Source organism: Macaca thibetana, chromosome 2 (assembly GCF_024542745.1).
Source record: "Macaca thibetana thibetana isolate TM-01 chromosome 2, ASM2454274v1, whole genome shotgun sequence".
Classification (NCBI taxonomy): domain Eukaryota; kingdom Metazoa; phylum Chordata; class Mammalia; order Primates; family Cercopithecidae; genus Macaca; species Macaca thibetana.
This window is the reverse complement of record NC_065579.1, coordinates 107,160,838-107,174,102: the sequence shown is the minus strand read 5'-3', so window position 1 is coordinate 107,174,102 and position 13,265 is coordinate 107,160,838. Positions and strand designations below refer to the sequence as shown.

The 13,265-nt window shown below is 42.1% G+C and overlaps 1 protein-coding gene across 8 annotated transcripts in view; it reads left to right on the top strand.

The window, feature by feature from the left end:
- Positions 1-246: 246 nt before the first annotated feature.
- NEK4 (NIMA related kinase 4) overlaps positions 247-13,265 on the top strand; it is a 71,240-nt gene continuing 58,221 nt past the window's right edge. For 2 of the 8 annotated variants that reach the window (XM_050778468.1, XM_050778467.1), the window contains exons 1-6: positions 250-576; positions 2,639-2,905; positions 4,527-4,724; positions 4,892-4,999; positions 7,539-7,693; positions 10,523-10,664. In XM_050778468.1, the coding sequence (XP_050634425.1) occupies positions 484-576; positions 2,639-2,905; positions 4,527-4,724; positions 4,892-4,999; positions 7,539-7,693; positions 10,523-10,664 (963 nt within the window). In that variant the 5' untranslated portion in view covers positions 250-483. Of the gene's footprint in view, positions 577-2,638; positions 2,906-3,994; positions 4,284-4,526; positions 4,725-4,891; positions 5,000-7,538; positions 7,694-10,522; positions 10,665-13,265 lie in introns of those variants that run through there. The other 6 variants (XM_050778469.1, XM_050778470.1, XM_050778465.1 and 3 more) reach the window with 5 other exon arrangements.

Sequence of the window (13,265 nt, the reverse complement as noted above, 5' to 3'; positions counted from 1 at the left end):
GTCGGCCTGGCACATAGGCAGTCAATAAATATTCGTAGAATGAACGAACAATACTTGTAACGGGCTTAGGACAAACAAGTGCACAATAAGAGGAAGCTTTCCCCGACTCTGCCGTGGCGGGGACCCGGACGGTGGAACCGACGAACAGACAGCGCGCGGGGCCTGGAGAGGTCGCTCTGGCCTCCTGGAGCCTCTGCTCTATGGCGGGTCCTCCCGGGGCTGCGGAACCTCTCTGGCCGCTCGTGGCGTCCGCTCTATGGCGGTCCTTTGGGGACGCAGGAGCATGCGCAGGACTGCTCCCGGCCCGGATCGCTATGGCAGCGGCGTCGTCGTGGGCTGGGACCCTGCGATCCCGCCCGGGCCTGGCTGCCTCAACAGCCGCCCCCACTGCACACTTTAGGGCATGAACCGAGCCTCCTGCTGCCGCCCGCTGCCCTACCCGCCGCTGCCGCCGCATCCCGACTCTGGGCCAGCGCTGGGAACATGCCCTTGGCCGCCTACTGCTACCTGCGGGTCGTGGGCAAGGGGAGCTACGGAGAGGTGACGCTTGTGAAGCACCGGCGGGACGGCAAGCAGGTCTGCAGGGGTGAGGCCCGGCAAGGCCCGGGGGCGGGCAGAGGTGCGCCGAGGGCGCCTACCGGTAGATTAGATCGGGAGTGGTCGCAAGGGGCTCATCTCGGATGGCATTTCCTCAGGGAGATGGTCCCAGACCAAGATGAGGCCAGGCCTCCCTGTAATATGCGCCCAGAATTTCCTCTACTTCTTTGTTGTATTACTTTTTTTCCTTTTAATTTCCATTTTCTTTAATTACGATTCTTCGTTTTATGAAAAATTTTCAGTCTCTGCATATCTATTTCTTTGTTGTATTAATTGACATGCTTGATCTACACACCTTTCTCCCACCCCCGACAATCTCATGAGAGCAGGTATCATGCATTCCCAGGACTTAACACAGCGCCTAGCAAGCATTATTCCTTGCATAATGGGCCTCAAAGGTCTCTACTGTAGACTGCTGGACTCAAAACTCGGACTCATTTTCTTCCCGCTAAACCTTATTTCATGTCTTCCGTTTCAGTGAATAGCGACACCAACCCACCAGTTGCCCAAGTCGGACACCTGAAGTCATTTTTAAGCCTCCCCACGCACCCCAACACTGATTATATTTATCTATCACTAAGACAGTAGGCCTCTTCTCGTCTCTATTGGTACCACCCTAATCCAGGACACCTTGTTTTCTCTAGCTAGGCTATGGCCACAGTTTCCCAACTGGTCGCCGCTACTTGACTTGCTTTTCTCCAATCCATCACTTTCATTGCAGCCTTAGTGATCCTTCTAAAATTTAAATCTGATGTCACTCCTCCTTTCTTTAAAACACTTTATCCCATTACCCTCAGGATAATGAACCAATTCTTCAATGTGGTATATTAATAGGGTGACAATATAATGTATTGTACAAACTGGGACAATTTTGAAACTGAAAGGAGGCACTATCAATAGTTACACCAGGACAATAGGACTGCTCCAGCCAAGCTGAGAGGAGATGTCCCCGTTAAATATAGGGCCCAATTGCCTGTTCTTCCTTGTCTCTGGTGCTAGTTGCTTTGCTGGAACACAAGCTCATGCATAAGAGATTTATTCAGTAGGCATTGGGGGAATCATTGGATTTTGGGGCTGATAATAGGGAACTAGCAATAGCTAGTTATTTGAGCTTTAGTTTACACTTCACAAAACACATTTATGTATGTGTTGAAGAAATGAATTGTATGGTCTTTGAAATGATTGAGGGCAATGTATTAGGTGTTAGAGGCTATTGATTTCTTTTAAGTGAATAATTTTCTATGCTGAAGATCAGTGACTATTAAACTTATGGGGCCATGGATCCCTTTGAGTATCTAATGTAATCCATGGACTATTCTGTCTGCAAATGTATATTCAAGCCATATTTTATGCACCTTTTTGGGAGAGTTTAGATGTTAAGAAATTTCTTTTTTTTTTTTTTTTTTTTTTTAATTTTTTTGAGACAGAGTCTTGCTCTGCCTCCCAGGCTGGAGTGCAGTGGTGCAATCTTAGCTCACTGCTGCAATTTCTGCATCCCACGTTCAAGCGATTCTCCTGTGTCAGCCTTCCGAGTTGCTGAGACTACAGGTACACACCACCACGCCGGGCTAATTTTTGTATTTTTAGTAGAGACGGGTTTCACCGTGTTGACCAGGCTGGTCTTGAACTCCTGACCTCAGGTGACCCACCCACCTTGCCCTCCCAAAGTGCTGGAATTACAGTCGTGAGCCACTGTGTACGGCCAGACTTTAAGAAATTGCTAACACAGGTTTTATAATTGATCCAATAGTATGTTATCTTGAACTCACTTTTTTTAGTCATTAATGAAATTGTGAAATGCAGATGGAAAGGTAATTTTTTTGTGGCCTTACAGTGCTACAAATCTAACTTATAAGAAGTATCATTAATAATAGCAAATATTTTCCCCGATTTTGTACTTGGTGAAAAACAAAATGAATAGGTTATCTGACAGGCTCTACAAGGTTGGTTTTGAGGATATTCTTGAGAGCCCTTAGATAACTCTGAGGCCACAAATCTTGTGTTTATTTGCACGTTGTAAAAATACATGTTTTGTTTTTAGTATGTCATCAAAAAACTGAACCTCCGAAATGCCTCTAGCCGAGAGCGGCGAGCTGCTGAACAGGAAGCCCAGCTCTTGTCTCAGTTGAAGCATCCCAACATTGTCACCTACAAGGAGTCATGGGAAGGAGGAGATGGTCTGCTCTACATCGTCATGGGCTTCTGTGAAGGAGGTGATCTGTACCGAAAGCTTAAGGAGCAGAAAGGGCAGCTTCTGCCTGAGAATCAGGTGGTAGAGTGGTTTGTACAGATCGCCATGGCTTTGCAGGTACTGTGTAGACTAATAGCATCCTAGCTTATTCCCAGATGACAAGAAGATGGCAGGTGTATTTTAGGAAAATTTTTCTTCAGATACTTACATATGGAAATGTATTTTTTGGAAAATTCATTTGTGAAGTTGACCCAGTCACTCTTGCTGTAGCATTGGAACTTTTCTAAGCAACTGATACCTATATTAAAATAGACCTAGATTTCATATCTAATTGCAGGGGAAGCCCACTCATTTAATATTTATAGCAAAGTCAATTTTAAGGACCCTGAGGCAACCAAGAGCAAAGAGTGACTATGTTTGTTATCCATTGGTCAGTTGTGTCATGCTGAAAGGTAGCTAGGCTAATTGATATGCCCAAGTGATTTCATCTGTCACCCTGCTGGGGTACAGTAGATGGAAATGCAAAATAAGTTTTCTTTTTTTTTATTTTTTATAATTGGGCAGCACTTCATTCTATGGAATAAGTGTTCCTACAAGTTTGTGTTTTAATATGCATGTAACTCAAAAGCAAGACTGTTTATGAAATATTATTTTGGAACTGGGTAGACTTGTCCAGAATTAAGTGACCATGTTTAAATTCTGAGATACTTCCTCTAAATAAAAATGCTCTTGCTATACTTGAAAATATTATTAAGCTGAGGATTTCATGTGTCTGACTTTGTATAAGTTGCCTACCTTCAGTGGGAGTTTGTAAGCATTTTTTTTTGAGACAGAGTGTCACTGTTGCCCAGATTCAAGTGCAATGGCTCAATCATGGCTTGTTCCAACCTCCCGCTCCTGGGTTTAAGATTCTCATGCTGGCCGGGCGCGGTGGCTCAAGCCTGTAATCCCAGCACTTTGGGAGGCCGAGACGGGCGGATCACGAGGTCAGGAGATCGAGACCATCCTGGCTAACACGGTGAAACCCCGTCTCTACTAAAAAATACAAAAAACTAGCCGGGCGCGGTGGCAGGCGCCTGTAGTCCCAACTGCTCGGGAGGCTGAGGCAGGAGAATGGTGTAAACCCGGGAGGCGGAACTTGCAGTGAGCTGAGATCCGGCCACTGCACTCCAGCCTGGGCGGCAGAGCGAGACTCCGTCTCAAAAAAAAAAAAAAAAAAAAAAAAGATTCTCATGCTTCAGCCTCCCAAGTAGCTGGGATTATAGGCATGCATCACCATGCCCAGCTAATTTTTGTATTTCTTTAGTAGAGATGAGGTTTTGCCATGTTGGCCAGGCTGGTCTTGAACTCCTGGCCTCAAGTGATCCGCCCACCTCAGCCTCCCAAACTGCTGAACAATGCGCCTGGCCTGTAAACATATTTTTAAACTGGATTCATGTAGTCCCAAAATGTATTAATTGTCAAGCTACCAGAGAACAGTTTTGATGTGTACTGGGTAAGTCAATGCATGGAACTTAATTTTCTCATTTGAAATATTGTAAATTAGACCTTTTATTTAGAGATTATAAAGCAATGATGTTTGGTAGGTATTTGTTTGTTGAATAAGGAATTGTATGGTTGGTTACTCTTTATGGTCAAAGACTGTAACTCATGCCATTGCTGATGGTATGTAATAGGCCAGGAATAAATACATAATTGAGTCTATTTATATGTAATAAAATCTTGTTTCTTTCCTCAGTATTTACATGAAAAACACATCCTTCATCGAGATCTGAAAACTCAAAATGTCTTCCTAACAAGAACAAACATCATCAAAGTGGGGGACCTAGGAATTGCCCGAGTGTTAGAGAACCACTGTGACATGGCTAGCACACTCATTGGCACACCCTACTACATGAGCCCTGAATTGTTCTCAAACAAACCCTACAACTATAAGGTAGAATTGGGCTCTGTATGCTGGCTTACCTAGTACTCGTAATTTCAGAAGTTAGTTAAGTCAGATAATTATGAATTGGTTTAAGGAAAATGTTTTCTTTTTTTAAAGGGGAAAAAATGTAAATAAGCTATTCTGACATTTAACCATTTACTGTTTTTATTTTCTAGTCTGATGTTTGGGCTCTAGGATGCTGTGTCTATGAAATGGCTACCCTGAAGCATGCTTTCAATGCAAAAGATATGAATTCTTTAGTTTATCGGATTATTGAAGGAAAGGTAAAGAATAATCTAGAACTAATTGACCAGTATTTCTATAGTGCAGCTTTATAAATAGCTACTAGCAAAATCATTGATGATTTTGATGAGTCAGTGAGTAATTATTGATATTGGGTTGATAGTTAACAATGGTGGGTCCCCTCTGTGGGGAAGGTCAGACTAGAGGGAAAGGGATTGATGGATCATTTCTTAATATTAATCTGTAAGATGGCTTAATGGCTGAAAAGAATTGGCTTTTTGAAAACCTATGCCTATAGTCATAGGATGTGCAGATGCCCTGAGAGGCTATTTATCTCTTCTTCTAAGCAGCCTATGATTGAATGAGCTACATTTAAAATGAGTTTACTCTGTTTGAACTTGTTGTTCCTTTGATAATCATCACAATAATCAATAACTAGTTAAGAACCACAGAAAGCATTGTGTCTGATATAGACTCCAGAGTGACCGACTTTGTATGTTCCATGAGGCTAGTTGCCCTTTATAGTGTCAGGCATCCGTGTACTGTTAAGGGATTTTTTTTTTTTTTTTTTTTTTTTTATTTTATTTTTTTTTTTTTTTTTTTGAGACGGAGTCTGGCTCTGTCACCCAGGCTGGAGTGCAGTGGCGCGATCTCGGCTCACTGCAAGCTCCGCCTCCCGGGTTTACGCCATTCTCCTGTCTCAGCCTCCCGAGTAGCTGGGACTACAGGCGCCCGCCACCTCGCCCGGCTAGTTTTTTGTATTTTTTAGTAGAGACGGGGTTTCACTGTGTTAGCCAGGATGGTCTCGATCTCCTGACCTCGTGATCCGCCCGTCTCGGCCTCCCAAAGTGCTGGGATTACAGGCTTGAGCCACCACGCCCGGCCGGATTTTTTTTTTTTTTGAGATGGAGTTTTGCTCTTGTCTCCTAGGCTGGAGTGCAATGGCATGATCTCAGCTCACAGCAACCTCTGCCTCCTGGGTTCAAGTGATTCTCGTGCCTTAGCTTACCAAGTAGCTGGGATTACAGGCACGTGTCACCATGCCCAGCTAATTTTTATATTTTTAGTACAGATGGTGTTTTACCATGTTGGCCAGGCTGGTCTCGAACCTCAGGTGACGTGCCCGCCTCAGCCTCCCAAAATGCTGGTATTGCAGGTGTGAGCCACCGCGCCTGGCCAATGTACTGTTAAGTTTTAAAGGCCATGAATCACCTATTGATTTTAATACTATCCCACAACTCATTTAATTTTTCAATTTGAAACATATTGAAAAACATACACAAAAGTAAAATTTTCCCATAATGCCACTACTTAAGAATCAAACAAGAAGGGAGTGAAATTCTCTTCTCCTTCTATTCCCATTCCCTGGAAGATGACCATTGCTAGCAATTTGGTACATGGCCTTTCTGTTTTTTTCCTGCCTTTATACAGACATAACTCTGTGTGTGTGTGTGCATGTGTACACGTACACCCACAGATTCTTAAACTGAAATGGAATCAGGCTGTTTGCATGGTACGTAACTTGTTTTTTTGACTTAATACATGAGGGACATCTTTCCAAGTTGGTACCTGCAAGTCTTGGTTTTTTTTTTTTTTTTTTTTTTTAGATGGAGTCTCACTCTGTCACCCAGGCTGGAGTGCAGTGGCGCAATCTTGGCTCACTGCAAGCTCTGCCTCCTGGGTTCACACCATTCTCCTGCCTCAGCCTCCCAAGTAGCTGGGACTACAGGTGCCCGCCACCATGCCCAGCTAATTTTTTGTATTTTTAGTAGAGACAGAGTTTCACTGTGTTAGCCAGGATGGTCTCGATCTCCTGACCTCATGATCTACCCGCCTGGCCTCCCAAAGTGCTGGGATTACAGGCATGAGCCACTGTGACTGGCTTCTTCTTCTTTATAAGAAGAATGTATGGGCCGGGCGCGGTGGCTCAAGCCTGTAATCCCAGCACTTTGGGAGGCCGAGACGGGCGGATCACGAGGTCAGGAGATCGAGACCATCCTGGCTAACACAATGAAACCCCGTCTCCACTAAAAATACAAAAAAATTAGCCGGGCGTGGTGGCGGCGCCTGTAGTCCCAGCTACTCGGGAGGCTGAGGCAGGAGAATGGCGGGAACCCGGGAGGCGGAGCTTGCAGTGAGCTGAGATCCGGCCACTGCACTCCAGCCTGGGCGACAGAGTGAGACTCCACCTCAAAAAAAAAAAAAAAAAAAAAAAGAAGAATGTATGATAATTTATTCCACAGATCCACTATGGGACATTTATGTTTCCAGTTGTTTACTACTGCAAGAACAGTACTGCATTGAACATCCTGATACATAAGTCTTTAGGAAACTCATACTCTTATTTCTGAATGAGAGTGTCATCAGATGGGACTGCTGGGTTGAAGGATATACTTTTATAATTTTACAACTTGTTATCTTACAACTGGGATACCAGTACACTTCCTGTAGACTAACATACTGATTGTTTTCTGCTTATGTGGATATATGACTATAAATAAATATTGGGAAACCTCTATCAGCTTTTACTTTGTTTCACAAGACCATTAGTCATAATTACAGTATTATTTTTCTTTGTAGCTGCCACCAATGCCAAGGGATTACAGCCCAGAGTTGGCAGAACTGATAAGAACAATGCTGAGTAAAAGGCCTGAAGAAAGGCCGTCTGTGAGGAGCATCCTGAGGCAGCCTTATATAAAGCGGCAAATCTCCTTCTTTTTGGAGGCCACAAAGATGTAAGCTACTTCCCTTGCAGATAGCTGGGCTAAATAGATGGGGTAAAAGAGGGTGGCTTCTATAATATTCATATGCAAGAATTAATGGTGGGTTCTTTTTTTAAAACAAGAAATAAAATGGCCTGATTACATATGTAGAGGAAGCAAGATTCTACCCTCTTAGGGTTTTTTGGCTGAGTTTGAGAATTAAACTTACAATTTAACAGGAGAAAAGTATATAGATTTATTTAATACCTGAGTAAGTTTTATGTGACACAGGAGCCCTCATAAGGAAATGAAGACCCAAAGAAGTGGCAAAACCTAAATGCTTTTGTGCTTGATTCAACAAAGAGAGGGAATTGTGGAAAAGTAAACTATGTGGAGAGGAAGATAAGAATTATTTTAATAAGGTCTGTTTATAGAATTCTCTCAGTTCAGCTTTCCATTCTTAATAATAAGAATGTTACTTTCCTTCTGATACAGGGAGGACATATTTCATATGGGAGTTTTATCTTCTGCTTTCTGGAAGAAAAAGGGAAGGTCAGAGTATCCTTCTTGCACCTACTTTTTTTTTTTTTGAGATGGAGTCTTGCTGTGTCACCCAGGCTGGAGTGCAGTGGCATGATCTCAGCTCACTGCAACCTCCGCCTCTCTGGTTCAAGCAATTCTCCTGCATCAGCCTCCCCAGTAGCTGGGATTATAGGCGCCCGCCACTTTGCCCGGCTAATTTTTGTATTTTTAGTAGATACAGGGTTTCACCATGTTGGCCAGGCTGGTCTTGAACTCCTGACCTCGTGATCCGCCCGCCTCAGCCTCCCAAAGCTTGCACTTACTTTTTAAGAACCTTAGCCCAAAATGATCTTTATGCCAAAGTAGCACTTTTGGCATGGCATATTCTCCCAGTCTTCAAATACATGTTGAAATTTGCTTAATTGCTAAAATCAGAAATTTGGAGAACCACTGTCATATTCCTCAGAGGGTTCTAAGACATATAGTGTAAATTGTTTTTAAAAGGACATATGCACTACTCTGGGTTCACTGCCTATGAGTTAGCCCTGTTCTCAAGGAGCAGCCAAATAATAAAAGAGGGCATATGTTTTAGGAATCATATTATAATTAGAGATTATCTAAGAAACCTATATGTCTTACTATGAAATATGGTAATATTTAAAAAGTAGTGCTCACATTTCTGAGAGCTTGCATAAAGTTCCCTCTTCATTCATATAACTTCCCGAGAGAGTTCCTTGCTTTGACTTGCAGGTCCTGCCTTTACTAAACAGGTGTTCCAGGATCTAAGACTTAGGGCTGGACAAAACTATCACAATCTGTTTGGCTTCTCCTCTTGCCTTGTGGCATGTTAAATTTGGAAAGAGAGGTGGCAATGCTACAGATTCCTGAGGGAATAAAGAATAACCATCTTGGCTGGGCGCGGTGGCTCACGCCTGTAATCCCAGCACTTTGGGAGGCCGAGACGGGTGGATCACGAGGTCAGGAGATCGAGACCATCCTGGCTAACACAGTGAAACGCCGTCTCTACTAAAAATACAAAAAATTAGCCGGGCGCAGTGGCGGGCGCCTGTAGTCCCAACTACTCGGGAGGCTGAGGCAGGAGAATGGCGTGAACCCGGGAGGCGGAGCTTGCAGTGAGCTGAGATCCGGCCACTGCACTCCAGCCTGGGCGACAGAGCGAGACTTCGTCTCAAAAAAAAAAAAAAAAAATTAAAGAATAACCATCTTTTTGTGTACATTGTCTATATAATTTCCCACCAAGCAGAACTTTGGCCTTCCAGTGCACTGATCTCCATGCTTGTCTTGAATTCTCCAGAGGTTTAGCCCAGTTTTAGAACTGACATGCTAAAATAGTTGGGGATATTATTCCTGTATACATTTATTAAAGTCAGCATTAAGTATACCAATCAGTTTTACTCTCAAAGTTAGCCAAGCAGTTGTGGTATTATTACAAACATGTAAAATTTGAAAATGAAAATTAACCTGGTACTCCCATATGTGAGGCAGTCTCCCACAGAATTTTTATTTTGGAATAATTTTGTATAAACAGAAAAGTTGGAAAGATAGTGTGGAAAGTTCCTGTATACCCCTCATCTAATTTCTTCTGTGATTACTAGATTACATACCCTGATGCATTTGTCAAAACTAAGAAACCAACATTGAAATATTACTATTGACTTGGCCATGCGTGGTGGCTCATGCCTGTAATCCCAGCACTTTGGGAGGCCGAGGCTGGCAGATCACCTGATGTCAGGAGTTTGAGACCAGCCTGGCCAACATGGCGAAACCCCATCTCTACTAAAAAAAAAAAATACAAAAAAATTAGCCAGGCGTGGTGGCACACGCCTGTAGCCGCAGCTACTCAGGAGGCTGAGGCACAAGAATTGCTTGAACCCGGGCAGTGGAGGTTGCAATGAGCTGAGATCACGCCACTGCACTCTAGCCTGGGTGACAGAGTGAGACTCTGTCTCAATTAAAAAAAAAAAAAAAAAAAAGAAAGAAAAGTATTACTATTGACTAAATTTCAGACTTTCTTTGGCTTTCACCAGTTTTTTTTCTCTAACATCTCTTTTCTATTCCTGGATCCAATCCAGGATATAGTACATCTAATCAGGGGTCTGTGATCGTTTCTCACTTTCTTTATTTTTTATGACCTTGTTTCTTTCAAAGACTACTGGTCAGGTGTTTTGTAGGATGCCCCTTAGATTTTTAGAAAACTGTTCTCTATAAATGGTCCAGTTCTGTAAGGGAATTCATTGTATACACACACTTCCACCTATACATAAAAACCTATAATCTTCAGTATATTGATAATAACTCTTTCTTTTCTTCTTCATAAAGAAAAACCTCCAAAAGTAACATTAAAAATGGTGACTCTAAATCCAAGCCTTTTGCTACAGTGGTTTCCGGAAAGGCAGAATCAAATCATGAAGTAATCCACCCCCAACCACACTCTTCTAAGGGCTCCCAGACATATATAATGGTATGTTTCTTTTTAAAGGGTATGTGTTTTAGAAACTGCACTTAGAAAAATGGGCCATTTAAGCAAATTATTTTATGTGAAATGATTATGCTTTACTAGAGATTCTATTGTACAATTAATTCCTTATTGTAAAGAAAGAGTACTGGTTAAGTGATTGATTTAGCTTTATCCAAATTGGGCTGTCAAAATGTTCATGAAATCAGTGCTGTAATAACTTTTAAGAATTTTTTAGGTGAAATTTATGTAACAAAATTAACCATTTTAAAGTAAACAATTAAGGTGGGTGCAGTGGCTCATGCCTGCAATTCTAGCACTCTGGGAGGCCGAGGCTGGCAGATCACCTGAGGTCAGGAGTTCAAGACCAGCCTGGCCAACATGGAGAAACCCCATCTCTACTAAAAATACAAAAATTAGCCAACTGTGGTGGCGTGTGCCTGTAGTCCTAGCTACTCAGGAGGCTGAGGGAGGAGAATAGCTTGAACCTGGGAGGCGGAGGTTGCAGTGAGCCAAGATTGTACCACTGTACTCCAACCTAGGTGACAGAATGAGACACTGTTTCAAAAATAAAAATAAATAATTAAATAAAGTGATCAATTAAGTGTGGCCAGTACATTCACAGTGTAGTGCAACCATCACTTCTATGTAGTTCCAAAACATTTTTATCACCCCAAAGGAAATCTCTTCCTCATTAAGCAGTCACTCCCCATTTTGTCCTTCACCTAGCCTCTGGCAACCACCAATGTGTTTCCTGTCTCTATGAAGTCACCTTTCCTGGATATTTCATGTAAATAGGATCATTAAATATATGACCTTTTGTTTCTGGTGTCTTCCACATAGCATATTTTCAAGGTTGATCCATGTAGCATGTATAAATACTTCATTTCTTTTTAGGTCTGGCTACCATTGTATGGATATACCACAGTTTGTTTATCCATTCATCCATTAGTAGACATTTGAGTTTTTTTCACCTTTTGGCTATTGCTATGAATATATGTGTACATGTAGTTGAGTACCTGTTTTCCGTTCTTTTGTGTCCATACCTAGCAGTGGAATTACTGAATCAAATGGTAATTTTTGATTTGACTTTTTTTTGGTTTGACTTTTTGAGGAACTGTTGCACTGTTTTCTACAGTGGCTGTACCGTTTGAAATTCCCATCAGCAGTGCACAAGGGTTTCAGTTTCTCTACATCTTTGCCAACACTTGTTATTTTCTGATTTTTTGATTCTAGCCATCCTAGTGGGTATAAAGTGGTATCCTATTGTATTTTTGATTTGTATTTCCCTAATGATTAATGACATACAGCATCTTTTCACATGCTTGTTGGCCATTTGTATGTCTTCTTTGGAGAAATATCTGCTAAAGCTTTTGCCTTTTTTTTAATACAGGGTCTCACTCTGTTGCCTAGGCTGGAGTACAGTGGTGTGATCATGGCTCACTCTAGCTTCTACCTCTTGGGATCAAGTGATCCTCCCACCTCAGCCTCCTGAGTAGCTGGGACCACAGCATGCCGCCATGCCTGGCTAATTTTTTTATTTGTAGAGACAGCGTCTTTCTATATTGCCTGGGCTGGTCTCAAACTCCTGGGCTCAGGCGATCCTCCTACCTTGGCTTTCCAAACAAAGTGCTGGGATTACAGGCATAAGCCACTGTGCCCAGGCTTTTTTTTTCTTTTTTTAAGAGAGGATCTTGCTCTGTCACCCAGGCTGGAGTACAGTGGCATCATCATAGCTCACCACAGCCTCTGAACTTGACTCAAGGGATCCTCCTACCTCAGCCTTCCGATTAACTGGGTCTACAGGTGCACGCCACCATACCTGGCTAACTGTTACAATTATTTTTGTAGAGGTGGGTCTCACTATGTTGCTCAGGCTGGTCTCAAACTCCTGGGCCCAAGCAGTTCAGTTCTTCTGCCTTTTCCTCCCAAAGTGCTGATATTACAGGTATGAGCCACATCACCCAGCCCCTGCCCAGTTTTAAATTGTATTTTTGTCTTTTTGTTGTTGAGTCGTAAGAGTTCTCTATCTGTGTTCCAGATACTAGTCCCTTGTCAGACAGACAACTTGCAATATTTTCTCCATTGTATAGGTTGTCTTTTCTTTCCCTTTTTAATTAACTTTTCTTTTTTGTTTTTAAAAATTTCTTTTGTTTTTTTCACTTTCTTGATAATGTCCTTTTCACAAAAGCTTCTAATTTTGATGAAGTCCAGTTTATCTATTTTTTTATTTTGTTGTCATAGCTAAGAATCCCTTGCCAAATCCAACGTCTTGAAGGTTTATGCCATAGTTTCTTGTAACAATTTTATAGTTTTAGCTCTTATATTTAGGTTGTCGATCCAATTTTAATTTTTTCATTATGATAAAGTACACATAATGTAAAATTTACTATCTTAATCGTCTGTAAATGTACAATTCAGTGGCGTTAAATACATCTATAATGTTATGCAGCCATCATCACTCATCTTCATGACTCTCATATTATAAAACTGAACTCTGTTCTCTTTAAACAGTATCTCCCCATTCCCTACTACCCCAGTCCCTGGCAATCACTGTTCTACCATTCTTCTTCTTCTTCTTCTTTTTTGAGATGGAGTCTTGCTGTG